Source organism: Salmo salar, chromosome ssa28 (assembly GCF_905237065.1).
Source record: "Salmo salar chromosome ssa28, Ssal_v3.1, whole genome shotgun sequence".
NCBI lineage: Eukaryota > Metazoa > Chordata > Actinopteri > Salmoniformes > Salmonidae > Salmo > Salmo salar.
In genome coordinates, this window is record NC_059469.1 from 24,192,101 (window position 1) to 24,208,908 (window position 16,808).

A 16,808-nucleotide genomic window follows, 5' to 3' on the forward strand; every position below is an offset into this window, starting at 1 on the left:
CTGCCTTCTCTCTGCCTCCCCCTGCCTCCTCTCTGCCTCCCCCTGCCTCCTCTCTGCCTCCCCCCTGCCTCCTCTCTGCCTCCCCCCTGCCTCCCCCTGCCTCCTATCTCCCTTCTCTAAGCAGCAGAAGCGGTAATATTACTAATCTGTGGAGGTTGAGTGCCGATTTGTCAATCCACCGTGTCAGACACACAAATCTCTCTACAGGTAATTACAGGGCCCTTTCTCTTTCAGCACCACTCCAAGAGTCAGTAAACCATCCCTCTCCCCTTTTTTCTCTCTCTCTCCCCCTCCCTCCCTTTTACTCTCTGTCTCGCTCTCTCTCTCTCTTTCTCTCTCAGCACTCCAGGATAGTCTCTCTTCCCTCTCTCTCTCTCAGCACTCCAGGATAGTCTCTCTCTCTCTCTCTCTCTCTCTCTCAGCACTCCAAGATAGTGAGAGGGAAGAGAGACTATCTCAACTGCAGTGTTTAACACCACCTCTGAATCCACCACTGTGACCTATCAAATAAAAATGCCTTGTTTGAGAGAAACACTGCTCTGGTTATGGAGCCTGCCTGGGCCAGGTAGTGGGAAGGCAGGCATCAAATTGCTCAGACCTTCCTTTTCCTTCAGCATCTCTGGGACTCATGGGACTCGCAGGGTTCAGCAGCACTGATGGCATCACACTTATCACACTTACAGTGGTCAAAATAAAGTCACATACTTTAGCCAGTTGGGAAAAGGCCAGTTTGCAATCAAACACATCTCAAAATGTATTGTGTAAAACCCCAAAGTTATTCTCTATTACAGATCTCCGTCACATTAAGAAGATAAGACAGGTTGAGAGAGAGAATGAGCGAGAGAGGGTGGGGGAGAAAGAGGGAGGGAGATTTTGGGGGGGGAATGAGAGAGAGAGAGATGGAAAGGTGAGAGGGAAAAATTATGAATCTTCAAAACAAAAGTGGCGAGTGGCAGGAAATGCATTCCCAGCATTCCCATTTTAGATGCATTCCCATTTTAGATGCCCTCTTCACTGCAGATACATTTGCTGGTGTTTTATAGCTAGTTATCTGAAATTCTACATATTTCCTGCAATTCTACACATTTTGCCATGGGGCTAGGGAGAACATTTTACAGTTGTAAAGCTAATTTCCTGCAATTCTACACATTTTGCCTTGGCTTACATTGTGTTCTTGTGCTATCTGAGTGTCTCAAACATAACAAAATCAATGGGGGCATAAGCCATGACATTTTGGGAATTTAAGATTCCCCCTGACAGTCTAGTTTTTATTTTGGTGACTGTTAGTTCTCAAAGATTATCTTATTTAAAAAGCATATAGTTCCATTTACATACTTTATATCTGGTCTAAGTCATTTAAGTTTGCACTAAAAACGTTTTATCATCCTGAAAATTATTTTCTTTAAATGGTGGCAACAATTTAGCGGCAACGATTTAGCAGTGGCAGCGCTCCCATCACTGCTAAATGAATATCGAAGAAACACTGAAGGCTTATGAAAGAATCCATCTAAATCAGATATTGATATCTCAGTTAACCTTACCGAGATCTGATCTATTGGATGTTTTCCTTTGAAAGGGTTAAAACTCTGAGATTGATTGTTATGCATTGAGAGGCTGGGGCAGGGTCCTCAGAGTCCTGTCCACTGACAGACTTTCAGGTTTCAAATATGAAAGTACAAAGGAGAGAGTAGTTGTCGATTCAGCTCATGTGGCATGGCAACGTGTTACCTGTCAGATCAAGAGCACAGCAACACCTTTGACGAGTGGCATGTTGACATGCTAGTCCGCATAATCCCTCCAGAACACAGAAGACTAGTTGTGGATGTAGAGCTCCACCACTGTGCAAGAGAGAGCTTCATGTGTCCTTCATACACACATGGGTAAATTCAGAGACATTTCGGCTTACAGAATCCATTGTGTGTGTCTCTGACATTGATCACTTGTGGGAATACATTTTCAAAGTGTCAAGACCACTGCTGTTTTCTGCCAGAGCACTAAAAACAAACTCTCACTTCAGAGGCAAACTCTCCAGTTTCCACGTTGCATGCACTTTTGCACACTGTATCCTCTTCGACCTTAGTAAGAAAAGGCAAGCCAAGGAAAATATAAAGTGAGGTTTAAGGATTCTTCTGAGAGCATACAACTACCGCAACAAGGACCTTCAAGAAGAAAGGGGATTTGAACGCATACTTAAACCAAGCCATGGTCCTTGATGACAAGTGTAATCCTCACCAGCAAGCCGCTGTGCAGAACCATATCATTGAGGCAAAGCTTTCAAACAAATTTCACAGTATCTGAGTCCCAAATGACACACTATTTCCCATTTACTGCACTACGTTTGACCAGGTCACATAGGGCTCTGGTCAAATGTAGTGCACTACATAGGGAATAGGGTGCCATTTGGGACACCACCAGTAAAAGTTGAGGGTTTTTGTTTAATCACTTCAACGAATTTTGACTCAAATGGACAGGCCAACTGAAAGGTTATAACTGCTAAATGTCTATTACTACAACAATGAGATCGTGAATATTCTGAAATATATAGTCAGTTACTGTTTAGTAGTTTCTATATCCCATTTAATGTTCTCATGAACTGCATCAAATGTAAGAGCTCAGTTTCAAAACATAAGGGCGGTAGCAAGAAAGCCACATAATATAGAGGTTGGCAAAGTACACAGTTCCTATTTTCTCCAGTTAGGTTGATGTTGAGAAGCCGGTTTGGTAGAAGGCATTCCATGTGTGGCATATTGGAGATAGAAGGTTATAGGTAATTCTGGGAGGGATAGAGTTTTCAGCCACCATTCTAAAGCAACATTCCATACCAGAGCTACACATCACATTGCATACAAGCATTTCATTCCTCTCCATAGCCACATACACTGAGTGTACAAATCTGCTCTTGCCATGACATAGACTGACCAGATGAATCCAGGTGAAAGCTATGATCCCTGGGGTGGCAGGTAGCCTAGAGGGTAAGCGCGTTGGGCCAGTAACTGAAAGGTCTTTGTTTTGAAACCCTGCACCCTTAGGTAGAAAAATCTGTCAATGTTCCCTTGAGCAAGGCACTTAAACCTAATTGCTCCTGTAAGTCGGGGGATGCAGCTCAATATTAGGAAGGTGTTCCTAATGTTTTGTACACTCAGTGTAGATCACATTGATACTAGAGTCCATCAACATACCACCTTAAGCATAGACTCAATCTCCTCTTCTCTCTCACTACAGTCAAGGCTTGCCTTTGAAAACAAGTTGTGAGTCTTTAGATTTAAAAAAGAGAAATCCAAAATAAAATAATTCTCTGTGTTGTTCAGGTTTCTATCTCTTTGTTCAGAATCCATTACATTGGCTGCCAGGCTCAAGAAACATCCACAAGTTAAATCTTATCTACACCTGGCAACAAAATAATGAAATTGTATTTACAGTATCACACAGATGTAGAGTTTGCTACAGAAGGAAATAATCCTGCAGAAACAAGAAACCTGAATTATTATGTGGATTATAATTAATGGAAATGATTCAATCAATGTGATTTGGATTTTAAATTGTCATCAACGTAAACAAATGTTGTATTTTTTTTCACCCAATTTTTTACCTAAATCAAATGGCAGGGTGATTTCACGTTGAATTCATTTTAGTTAACAACTCAACCAAGTGTAAATCAAAACTAGACGTTGAACTGAAGTCTGTGCCCTGTATGATGGCTATGCCCCCGTAGGACGACAATGCCCCCATCCACAGGGAATGAGTGGTCACTGAATGGTTTGATAAGCATGAAAACAATGTAAACCATATGCCATGGCCGTCTCAGTCACCAGATCTCAACCAAACTGAACACTTATGGGAGATTCTGGAGTGGTGTCTGAGACAGTGTTTTCTACCACCATCAACAAAACACCAAATTATGGATTTTTTTATGGAAGGATGGTGTCACATCCCTCCAATAGAGTTCCAGACATTTGTAGAATCTATGCCAAGGTGCATTGAAGCTGTTCTAGCTCGTGGTGTCCCAATGTCATGTTAAGACACTTTATGGTAGTGTTTCCTTTATTTTGTCAGTTACCTGTATGTGACTGACTAGAAATAAAGCAGGCCCAATTTAAAAGGATTCAACAGCATTCCAATGGCTCACAAATACATACTGACACATCCAATTTGCATACAAACAAACAAAGACACCCAACGTTTGAAATGTAATTTCCTCGATACAACCCAGTCATTCTTGGCACCGACAGAGAAATCAATCTCTGAGGATTCACCTTTCATAATTAAAGAGAGGACATTTCCATTTTCAGAAAAAAAGTTTAAAAAAATCATAACTCTCAAAAGCAATTAGACTAAAAAGTATACTAATTTAGCAAAAGGCCCAGTAATACCTGTAAGCCTGTTATGTGTGCCAGCCTGGTCTGTCTGCCTGCCGTTTTTTTAAGCTTCACATGGCACTTGGCTGTGATGACAGCTTTTAAATACACTGTCTGTTGGCTGTAGGTGTGCCAGTGGCATTATGACTTATCCTCTTCTCTAGGATGCATTCCAATGTGTACTCTATTCTGTATATAGTGCAACACCTTTGATCAGGGTGCCATTTGGGACACTGGTAATGGAAATGAGATTCTCTGATTCTGAGACTCCAAGGGCAGCTTCACCAACACAGGCATCTTAATATATGCACAGATTTACCTTACAAAGGACCTCAACATCTCAACAATCTATCAAGCTAAACCACACTACCAGAGAGTACAGGAGAAACAAGAGTTGGAGTAATAGGACATTCTCAGAAGCTTTACAAAGTACATTATTACAATGACCATTATAACTGCTAAAGTACCTGAACTGATAATAAACATTTTGTACTAGTGGCATCTATTTAGATAAAACCAGATGTAACAGCTGGATCTCTACAGTCACTACACTGCTGTATTGTAGCAGCAATTATATCTGGATCTACAAGGACCTTAACCTTTTACACTCATGGGAATCGGCCTATACTGTATGGATAGGGCTTTATTGAAATGTTTCTTGCAGAAGAAATATGAAAAGCATAATAACAATGGCAGCAATTGAAAGGAAACAGTTTTGAGATAATGGGGAAAATATTAGACAAATGGCGAGTACACAACAGTTAATGTAAACTGTCATGGTCAAAACATAAAGAATCAATGGTTGTAAAGATGGGGAGAGATCTGGCCGTGATAAAGAGGTTTTTTGACAACAAAGAAAGTCCTGCAGGTTCTAGTTTTATCTTATCATATCATCTTATCGCCCAGTCATATGGTCAAGTGCTGAAAAGAAGGACCAAGTTAAGCTGCAGCTGGCCCAGAACAGAGTGGCACATCTTGATCTTCACTGTAATCAGGGGGCTAATATCAGTACTATGCATCCCAGTCTCTCTTGGCTAAGAGTTGAGGAAAGACTGACTGCATCACTTCTTGTTTTTATAAGAAAAAATTATTTGTTGAAAATTCCAAATTGTTTGCATAGTCAACTTACACACAGCACTGACACACACACTTACCCCACCAGACATGCCACTAGAGGTCTTTTAACAGTCCAAGAAAAAAACTTAAGGAAACCTACAGTATTATACAGAGCCCTGATTGCATGAAACTCGCAAGTGAACTGCAAACCTGGTTTTAAAAAACAAATAAAGCAACACCTCACGGCACAACGCCTCTCCCCCATGTGACCTATTTGTTGTGTGTATGTATGTACTGACATGTATGTGTAACTGATGAATACACACACACACACACACACACACACACACACACACACACTACGTCAATGTTCTAAGTACGTAAATTGTAAAGTACTTTGTCTGTAATGTCTTTTCGGTATGAGTTGGACCCCAGTAAGACTAGCTGTCACCATTGGCATCGGCTAATGGGCAGCTTAATCAAATCAAAAGACTGAATCCAAACATTACACTGTTGATTTTATGTGCATTTTACATTTTCTGTACTTGCTGTACCACATTTGTTGATAACAAAATCTGTGGGGTAGGTGCCACATAAGATGAAACAATAACAAGGGTTTGAGTGACAGGACTAACTGGTAACTCCAAGTGGCCACACCTCTCCAAAGTGTGCACAGTTTCTAAGCAATTTCAATGCATTTTTATGACTCAAAGAACAGTCTTCAACTACAAGTTTTTTTTGTTGCTCTCCTAACTGTGCCGTTGAAGAACTAGAGCAAGCACACTTGTAGTTGATTTATTTTGAACACAACACTGCATCCCCGAGGTCACACAATTACTGTTGCTTTTTACGCAATCTAAAACCTGTTAAATCATAAATCGCAATCTGGGTCAGGTGGGCATGATTTGAAAGCTTGTTCTATTGCCAACATGACTAGCTAAGTTATAAAATACAATCTTACTGTGTTAGCCTTTCACAAGGCAATTCAGAGAAACAGATCGTAATTTTGGTGTGCACAGAAAGGAGTCATGAGTGCATTCAGGTGTGTGTGCCCCGGCAGATTTTCTTCACAATAAACATACAGTTGAAGTTGGAAGTTTACTTATACTTAGGTTGGAGTCATTAAAACTCGTTTTTCAACCACTCCACACATTTTTTGTTAACAAACTATAGTTTTGGCAAGCCGGTTAGGACAATTTTTCCAACATTTGTTTACGGCTTGCAAGCCGAAGAACACCATCCCAACTGTGAAGCACGGGGGTGGCAGCATCATGTTGTGGGGGTGCTTTGCTGCAGGAGGGACTGGTGCCCTTCACAAAATAGATGGCATCATGAGGAAAGACAATTATGTGGATATATTTAAGTAACATCTCAAGACATCAGTCAGGAAGTTAAAGCTTGATCGCAAATGGGTCTTCCAAATGGACAATGACCCCGAGCATACTTCCAAAGTTGTGGCAAAATGGCTTAAAGACAACAAAGTCAAGGTATTGGAGTGGCCATCACAAAGCCCTTAAGTCAATCTAATAGAAAATGTGTGGGCAGAATTGAAAAAGCATGTGCGAGCAAGGAGGGCTACAAACCTGACTCTGTTACATCAGCTCTGTCAGGAGGAATGGGCCAAAATTCACCCAACTTACTGTGGGAAGCTTGTGGAAGGCTACCCGAAATGTTTGACCGAAGTTAAACAATTTAAAGGCAATGCTACCAAATACTAATTGAGTGTATGTAAACTTCTGACCCACTGGGAATGTGATGAAAGACATGAAAGCTGAAATAAATCATTCTCTCTACTATTATTCTGACATTTCACATTCTTAAAATAAAGTGGTGATCCTAACTGACCTAAAACAGGGAATTCTTACTGGGATTAAATGTCAGGAATTGTGAAAAACTGAGTTTAAATGTATTTGGCTAAGGTGTATGTAAACTTCCGACTTCCACTCTACATAGGCCTATTCTGTTCAGAACAACCCAGGATATGATGCCATGTCAGCGTGTAACTGTAAATTAAACATAGTGATCATAAACATTGACACTGTATACAACATGAGTTGTATGATTTGGAAATTTGAAGTTCACATTTGGACTCACGGGTTGCTGTATGACATCACAGTGGTATTTATTATAATCCTCAACGTCTCATATTTCAAAATACATAGTCATCTAAATTTACTCAGACAACAAAAAATGTGCACATTTTGCCCAATTAGCGGGAGGGATGGGAGCAACTTCTTGTTGCACGCAAAGCTCAAGTTCAGAACGGCTGTCAGTCAAAACCCATACAGAGGTGTGAAGTGCAGAGCCAGAGCTCTGATATCATGTATAGCATGTTACTGTACAGCACAACGTTCCAATTTAGGAGCTTATTAGTGCCCAAATTTGCCATTTTCAACCCGTATACGGGTACGAGTGTAAAGGGCTACCAAAATCTAAGTAGAAAACCAACACCAGTAAGTAAAGGAGAAACAAGAGTGGATAAATCTGACATTCTCAGAAGTTTTAGAAACTGGTGAAAGTCCATTAATAGGGCTTAAATGCTGTGCAAACATTTTGTACAAGTGTCATCAGATTAGATAAAACCAGATGTAAAAGGGTTGGAACTTTCCTGCCTCATAACCCTGTACTGTAGCATTGATCCTACGCCTGTTTCATACCCTATAGGAGACAGAGGACATACTGCATGGTGAAGGCCCGGAATTAGACTCAGTATGTTGTTAGTTTTCTGCTACATCAACACTTCTCTCCATCTCTCCCCCCGTGGCTCACCTTCTGCCACTTCCAGGCTGGAACGGTGTGTATCCCAGATAAAACCCTACGCCCTATACATTCCCTATGTGATCTAGTCAGAATTAGTGGATTTAGGGAATCTGGTATCATTTAGGGCTGGGTGATATGTTGAATTATAACATGTATGTTTTTGCACAATATTCCAAATGCCTGTATCGCAGAATTTAGTTTTTTTGTATTTTTAGTTTTTTGGGGGGATTTATGTCCGCTTGTTCTCATGTTGTCTTTTTGGTCTCGTCTCGTTCGCTCCTTCTATACTGAGCACCTTCCCATTTACATCAGCTATCTGTATATAATGATGAGATGCTCATGTCTCCACCCTACAAATGGGAGTCGTTGTCCCAAAGGGAGAAAGGTAGGCAACAAGCTTAGGTTCATAATAAGCGCAGAGATACGCACTGGGCTTATTTTGGACAGATTTTGGCGAGAGTGAAGCCTCTCACTTCATCTCTTTCTCCCAAGCCTCTCCCCCTACCACTCACGACAACAAAGATGAGAGATCACTTCTTCCTGACGGTTTCAACTTGCTATTTGCATGAGGTTTGCTCCAACAAAATTGGTCATATGGACACCGAAACAGATGGAGACATTATTTTACTGAGAATATAACCTTTCGAACTATACCCTGTTTATGTTTCAACTCCTCACATTTCAAGCAGAGCAGACACTACTAAAATGGATGTACCAATGAACATTCATTCCGGAAAATGAATGCTCATTTTGTTGTGCGCGCATTACGGTACCACGTATAGCTAGCAGCATTTAATTCAAATAAAGATTGTTATACTAGCTGTTTAGTCTGTGTTTTATAAATGTACAATGAGCATAAAACAATTGTATAAGAAACTGGCAACTCGTTCTCATTCTGAGAAATAAGGTAGGCCACTTGATTTCAACATCTGAACAAAGTGGACAGGCTAAAGTAAACTCACTATGTACATCGCCTTGGTCCGTACAATTGACCTTATTTTTGCACCCAAAAAACTTAATACTTCCAGATCAACTGTAATACCAATACCAATGTAAAGCATAATTTCTCCCCTTTCCAACAAAATCAATGACGAGACCTTCATGATGCCCATCTCTGCACAATTCAAGAAGGCAATGAGCTCCGTCGGGTCTTTTTAAAAATGGCGGGTGGGGAGTGAAGGCTACGAAGTGATCGTGAAAGGGGGAAATATGTTGTGTGAGGAAACAAGTTTTTTCACTCGATTTGTCCAACTAATCAACTTTAAAATGTAAATTAAACATAAAGATTTTATGTAATGTCTCATCACATACCTGTTTGAAGTTTTGTGTCGAATTTGATGTGGGGTTTAGGGCTGCGCGAACGTTAGCCTCACAAGTGAACTGCAGTTGTTACGGCTTCTGAGTGTCATGATGACGTGCAAAAAAATGCAATTGGCACCCTAGTCATGAAATATTACTTTAATATTAGCAATAATTATATTAATTTAGACAAAAATCATGAATAATGAAGTTTTCTTACAAGTGTATATAATTAAGCATGATTTTAATCTGCGAGAGAAGGGCTACCCCTGGTGGAAAGAGGCTGTACGGCACAAAATGAGTTGCAAATGCGCGCTGTACGTTACGTAGTGACACGTCACGATGTAACGTACAGCGTCAGAGGGGTCCGTTTTTTCATCTTTTCTCCAATACTGTTAGTCCATTACCATGTCAATCAACCCTGAATCGAAACGTAGTTCACACCCCGGATTTTGATGCCAACACAGTCACTACAGTCCCACTACAGTCCGTTTTCATTGCAGCCTCGTTTGAATGTCGCGGTTACGCACATTTGTACAGAATGGGGTGAGTTTATGTTAGCATGCTGTTCAAACAGTTGAAGACGGAGAGATGGTTGGGTTCATAACAATTCAACTGTTTTGCCATGTTAGCTGATTTCAGAGTTTGTGGAATTATACCTAAAGTGAGGGAAAAAAGGTATTTGATCCCCTGCTGATTTTGTACGTTTGCCCACTGACAAAGAAATGATCAGTCTATCATTTTAATGGTAGGTTTATTTGAACAGTGAGAGACAGAATAACAACAACAAAAAATCCAGAAAAACGCATTTTTGGCTAAACTTTAAATATAAACTGGCTACTAACTAGCACGTGGGCTTGTGTTTGAGAGATTGTTTATGATTCCGGTGTTAATTTACTATAACGCCTGCTACATTATTAGTGAATGTGCATTATGCATGGTTCTGGTTCAATTTGTAACAAAAAATGACATTTTTATAGACAGACCTGAAAGCCAGATCAGTGATTATTGCAACAACAACAAAGAAAGCAGGTACAAGTATTTTGATAAAATAATTCAATGATCAGTGGGGGCTTATGGTTGTGGATGGCATATATTCAGGCTAGGTATACTTTCACAATTGATGACTGTTTTAAATGCAGTGTATTTTAACTTTAATTGTACAACAAAGCTTATTTCGATAAAAAAAAAAAATACAAAAATTAAGATATATCATGAATCGCCCATAAGTTTGAAAAAAATTTAGATATCAGTTTTAGGCCATATCGCCCAGCTCTATTGCTATTTGGAACTCAGTGGTGGTATATCCATATCCTGAATAGATTTTCTATATCTGCACAAAGGTATTAAGATGCCAAGGTGTTGGTCTTACAAACATGTAATGGTATGTATACCATTATCACATTAAAAACACAATTGAAAGCCCTTCAACTTGGTTCATGTAAGAAGGATTCTGCTATTACAACCAGACTTGAGCATTGAAAATTGTATCCCATCCCTGGTAAAGCTCATCAAACTTTCAAATTTCCATTTCATTCAATTTGTACAGGCAAGAGGGATTCCAATCTTGCAGGACAAATAAAATGTAGAACAGAATGTGTGCAAGAAATGTCAGAAATGCTAATTTGACCTATTCAATATCCAGAGAAATATCAAGACACGATGGGCGGCGAATCATCCAACCTCTATGAATGGCCACACAACCTGAACCACCTTTACCAAATAAGACCAAGTAAATAGCACTTACCTTAGTGAAGTGTAGTAGATCTTTGCACTGTTGCCCTCAGGTCCGAGTGATTAAAAGCAAGTAAAAAAGGTGTACTCTCTGTGTGTGTTTTAGGATCTAAATCATGTTTAATCCTGTACCTAAATGTAAAATGGCAGTGACAAATATTTATGTACTGCAGGTAATGGATGGATCCGAATCACAGACATCAGAAAATGGTTGCATTCCTCATACAGTGCAGGAAGGAAATGGTTCCTTATACGTTTTATGAATTTATAGTATATTTAGTTGTGTCTGTGGATATTGTGTAGACTTACCTGTACAAACAAATTTGAATGACTTTCACTGTTTCATGCTAATTTATTTTCACAAACACATCCCTTACCTGGCTTACTTAGACAGAAATGCTACAGTATTACAGGTGATAACATGAGAATAATTAATTGAGAATGCAAATGGAACACTGGAATGGAATTTCACAGTCTCACAATTCCTACAGTGTCAAAGGTCATGCCTTCAAACAATGTCATTTTGTTAATATAATTTCAGCCTAAAATAGAGATACAGTATCACTACAGATACTCGTAACTCATAAATTATCATTCCCGTTTTGTACATTTTCTCACACACAACCTACATGCTGCTGGGACATCGACATTGTCTTTCATTGACGACTGAAGCCCACAGGCATGTCACATAACATAATATAACATAATACGTATGGATGAAACAAAGAAATCAAATGTTGACTTTTCCTTTAGATCTGCTTGTCTTGGTGTGATCTGTTAAGGAATCTAATTAACAAAGCAAAGCTGTTTACCTGGAATGCTCAGTAGGGACCTTCGAAGCCAACCTTCTCCTTCCCTTCGCCCTGGGTAGGAGAGGCAAACGGGCAAAGATCAGAGGTCCACTTACCCTCTGTGGAGAGCGGCACAGCAGCACAGCCAGCCAGGATAAGATGCTGCCCAGCCCATGGGGTGCCCAGCCCATTGCCCGCTGCCCACGACACTCTGGTTGGTCAGACACTGGGGCCAGATATAGCCTTCCCCCCTCCACACCACACTACCCACCAATACGTTGAACAAGATAAATCATTACCGGTGGGAAGGGCTGCACTGGCATCAGGTACCAGCAGTGTAGAGTGGACATCACATGTCCCCCCTTTATGAATGTCATTATGGTTTTCATGCATCAAGCAGAAATGAAACAATCCACTCCTCATAGACATGTGTGAGCTGACCGCAAAGTAAGAGCGGCAACCTACCTTGGGTACCGTGACACACATACATTTTATATAGTAGCAACATAAAACAATGAAATAATGCCAATGGACTTTATATACTTAATGAAATCAGCATATAAGGCCACAACAGACAGCAGACGTGACACAGTCATATGAGTACATTGAGTTTGAGTAAAAAAAGAGAGGTGAGTACCTTTACTTTTACCTATGATATTTGATGGAATGTTCCATGGTAGAAAGTAGTTTCCAGACAAAAGAGGAGAAGAAGAGGAGGGAGAGAGAAAGGAAAGACAGACACCCATAAGTGTCATGGTCATATGGACAGACAGGGAAGAACACAGAGTGGGTGCATCTCAAATGGAATCCTATTTCATATAGGGCCCTGGTCAAAAGTATAGGACTATATAGGGAATAGGATGCCGTTTGAGACGCACCCAGAGAAAACACAGAGAGGCACAATGGGGTAAATATAATATCTGAGATGAGGTGAGAGATTGATGGAATGCTGGTGTGGGTATGAGGTTAAGGAGGGGTTGAGGGGGCAAGGCACATGTGAGCAATATTTTATTTCCTGCCTTATGGTGCATGCTGAGAGATGAGCATCATCCAGACTGGCATGGAGAGGATGAGGGAGAGGATGTGTCCTAAATGGCACCCTATTCCTTATGTAGTCCACTACTTTTGACCAGGGGGCCCTGGTCAAAAGTAGTGCACTGAATAGGGAATAGGGTGCCATTTGGGATGCTGGCAGAGATTGCCTTGAAAATGGAAAGAGGTTGTCAATCATCTAGCTAGCTCACTGTGGCTCACTGACTGGCAGCTAAAGCATTCAAGCAGCAAGAGTAATATAGAGGGGTGTCTGATGTAGCATTTCAGTTACCTAGAGTAGAGTTTCCCAAACTCGGTCCTGGGGCTCCCCTGGGTGCACGTTTAGTTTTTTTCCCTAGCACTACACAGCTGATTCAAATAGCCAACTCATCGTCAAGCTTTGATGAATTGAGTCAGCTGTGTAGTGCTAGAGCAAAAACCAAAACGTGCACCCAGGGAAGGCCCCAGGACCGAGTTTGGAAAACCCTGACTTAATTGTACATCACAATCATGCATCATCTCCAGCATGTTATGTTTGATTTTGATGATTTGATGAAATTTCCAGCTGAATGAGAATGAAGATGGGTTTGAAACATACTCGCAAGAAAAGTAGGCCAGAAATTAACGCAATTTGGTCGAGAAAAAACGGATGTGCTGATTTGAGGCGATGAGTCGAGCGAAGTGGGATGAAGACAAAAATGTGTAAAAAGTAATACAAAAAACAGCAAAGAAAGAAATAGAACAGCCAGGATGAACAAACCAAACCAAGTCATTCACTGTTGCAAAGCAGCTGAAATGAATGACAGACCAGATCTGAAAAGCAGTTTTAATAGCCCTGAGTACCCCCAGCCAGCAGCAAGAGAACGAGAAGCAGCGAAAGAAGTCTTTGTATCGACCACAAAGGGAGAGGGGGCGGAGGGGGGATAATGGCGGCAAGAGTGGAAAAGGAACCGGACCCATACCTTGGTCGCCCATCATCAAGTGCGCCAGACCTTAAAGGGAAACAAGAGCACAGTCAGCAAAGAGACAGGGGATCACGGGTGAGGCTAAGGTACTTCCCAAATGGCATCCTATTCTCTTTATAGTCCACCACTTTTGACCAGAGCCAGTGCACTTTAAAGGGAATAGGATTCCACTTGGGACGCTTCCTAGGTCAAACTGACACACAGGCATCTGTGTCTGGTAGATGCCTGTGGTATTTTGGGAGGTGTTGGGGAGTTGGGGTAAGGGAGAAGGGGACGGAGAGAGAGGAAGGGGTATAGTCAGACGAGGTTGGGTTAGGGTGATGAGCATGTTTTCAACCAAGAGAGAGGTTGCAATGCATCATCAGTCAGACTTACTAGAGTTAAATTAACAGTAATGATTGGAAGTTAGTCGAGGTTCCATTTGTCCAAGAGGAGGATCCTTTGAGAATGCTCAACCCAGTCCACCTACTATACCTACCAACCCCCAAAACAATGGCCTGACTCCACGTTTAACAAGGTTTTGAGATGTGAATCTCAGTCATTGGATCGACAATTCTCTCCATTCAGTTTCAAAGATACAAACGGAGTATATGCATGATAATATTGTCAGAAAAATAGATACACATTTGATTGGGCAGGGTCTGGTCATTTTCCCCTCCTTCATGCAAAGATTTAGACACTATTGCAAATAAATACATTATTTGGCCTTAAATTCAGAGTTTGTTCTGTAAAGTTTTATTCAGTTGTTTACTCTGAAACTATTTCCTCCTTGTAAATGGGAACAGACTATTGCATCCTTCCCACAGTTTGCAGAAACCATAAAATCTTTGTTCTATCCCTTCCAAACCATTAACTTATGTAATGTAGTGTATCAACAATAACCTGCAGAATAATTATTTTCAAACCAGTGGGAGAGCCAAGGCACAGTTTGACAATATAGTAGTAGCTTAAATACTTACCCACTTCTTAACATACATAGCTCAACTTTTGCCAGAACCTTCACTGATATTCATTGATATGTATCTATGAGAGATTTCAAGAATAATAGCAACTGCAATACAGCACCAATTTAAGAGAATTTTCCACACTTTCTCATCAGGATGGTGATAAATCAGTGTAGTTAATAACAGATAACCTTTCCAGTCCATAATTGCACTATCCCAAACCACATATCTCTCCTGAACCAATCGCCTAGCACATGCTGCATAAACATCTACCCAGAACCGCAAATGAGAAAAGATAGAGCCAACTTACCATTTCAGTAGCACATTTTAACAACTTTTCCCCATAACAAACATGAGTAATTTAAGCCATGAAAACCACAGCATGGTTTTAGTGAGTTAAATCATGGTGCAAAGATGATAATACCATGATAAAGAAAAGAGAAAGTAGAATACCTACCTTCAACATGGTTGTCTTCTGCAAGCGGACGGACGGGCGGAAGGAGAGAGAGGAAAAGGAAGACATTCGTTAAGCAGCATGCAGACTGGTACAGGGCCGTTGCATGTCGTAACCATGCAAGGCATCACACATCACATGCAAAGTGCCCCACGTTGTACTGTATTGACAACCCCTGCAGAGGAAAGGTCTTGGTGCTGCAGAGGCCTACTCTCTCTTAGCTGTTCAACACAACTGGCTGTGTTTCAATGCTGCAGAGGACTTCTAATCTGTCAAATTTCTGTTCAACTATTTTCTGTTCAACTATCTGTTTTGGGGTTTTAGAAAAGCTCTATAAAAATCCCATGTATTATTATTAACATTACATTAAATTATACTTTCAGTCTTTGATCATATGCCTACCTGGGATACAGGACACAGCTTTATTTGTAAGAACTATAAGCTTGTTTAGATATTGAGTGGATTGCTATGCCCCCTCTGGATAGCATTGTTTGCTTTGTTGTTAGCCTGTCTGCTAGCTTGTTGTTAGCTTGTCTGCTAGTTTGTTGTTAGCTTGTCTCTTAGCTTATTAGCTTGTCTGTTAGCTTGGCTGCTAGCTTGTCATTAGCTTGTCTCTTAGCTTGTCTGCCATGTGCCAACTCTGCATGTACTCTTTCAATCCCATTTACTAGACTGTCTACTGCAACAAATGAATGGTTATAGGAGTACATTCAACTGAGAGAAAACAAAGTGAGTTAGCAAATGTATTGGCGAAAGCTAGACAAGGGTATAAAATAAGGTGTAAAGTGGTGTAGACCAAGTGAAAGAGGTGGTGAATAGGGCACATGCAGTGTTCAGTAACAGTGAAAGGGGGAGATATTTTATTTTTAATTTTTTTAAATTAAATTTAACTTTTATTTAACAAGGCAAGTCAGTTAAGAACAAATTATTATTTACAATGACAGCCTACCACGGTCATACCCAGATGACGCTGGGCCAATTGTGCGTACTCTATGGGACTCCCAATCACAGCCGGATGTGATACAGCCTGGAATCAAACCAGGGACTGTAGTGACGCCTCTTGCACTGAGATGCAGTGCCTTAGACTGCTGTGCCACTCGGGAGCAGTGTCTGTCAGCTGATGTATATTTATGTATGCATGTATGTACACTACCGGTCAAAAGTTTTAGAACACCTACTCATTCAAGGGTTTTTCTTTATTTGTACTATTTTCTACATTGTAGAATAATAGTGAAGACATCAAAACTATGAAATAACACATATAGAATCATGTAGTAACAAAAAAAAGTGTGTTATATATTTGAGATTTTTCAAATAACCATCCTTTGCCTTGATGACAGCTTTGCACACTCTTGGCATTCTCTCAACCAGTTTCACCTGGAATGCTTTTCCAACAGTCTTGAAGGAGTTCCCACATA

At 40.6% G+C, this 16,808-nt stretch overlaps 1 protein-coding gene across 29 annotated transcripts in view; it reads right to left on the reverse strand.

Annotated features, from left to right (window-relative positions):
* The window catches only part of LOC106589744 (neurexin-1a), a 517,818-nt gene that overhangs the window by 468,504 nt on the left and 32,506 nt on the right, over nt 1–16,808 (reverse strand). For 7 of the 29 annotated variants that reach the window (XM_045709948.1, XM_045709945.1, XM_014180033.2 and 4 more), the window contains exons 3-5: nt 15,394–15,411; nt 13,990–14,019; nt 12,017–12,067 (exon numbers count right to left, since the gene is read on the reverse strand). The exons of 5 other annotated variants lie outside the window; for them this stretch is intronic. In XM_045709948.1, the coding sequence (XP_045565904.1) occupies nt 12,017–12,067; nt 13,990–14,019; nt 15,394–15,411 (99 nt within the window). Of the gene's footprint in view, nt 1–12,016; nt 12,068–12,632; nt 12,645–13,989; nt 14,020–15,393; nt 15,412–16,808 lie in introns of all 29 variants that reach the window. 17 more of the 29 variants (XM_045709952.1, XM_045709949.1, XM_045709959.1 and 14 more) reach the window with 5 other exon arrangements.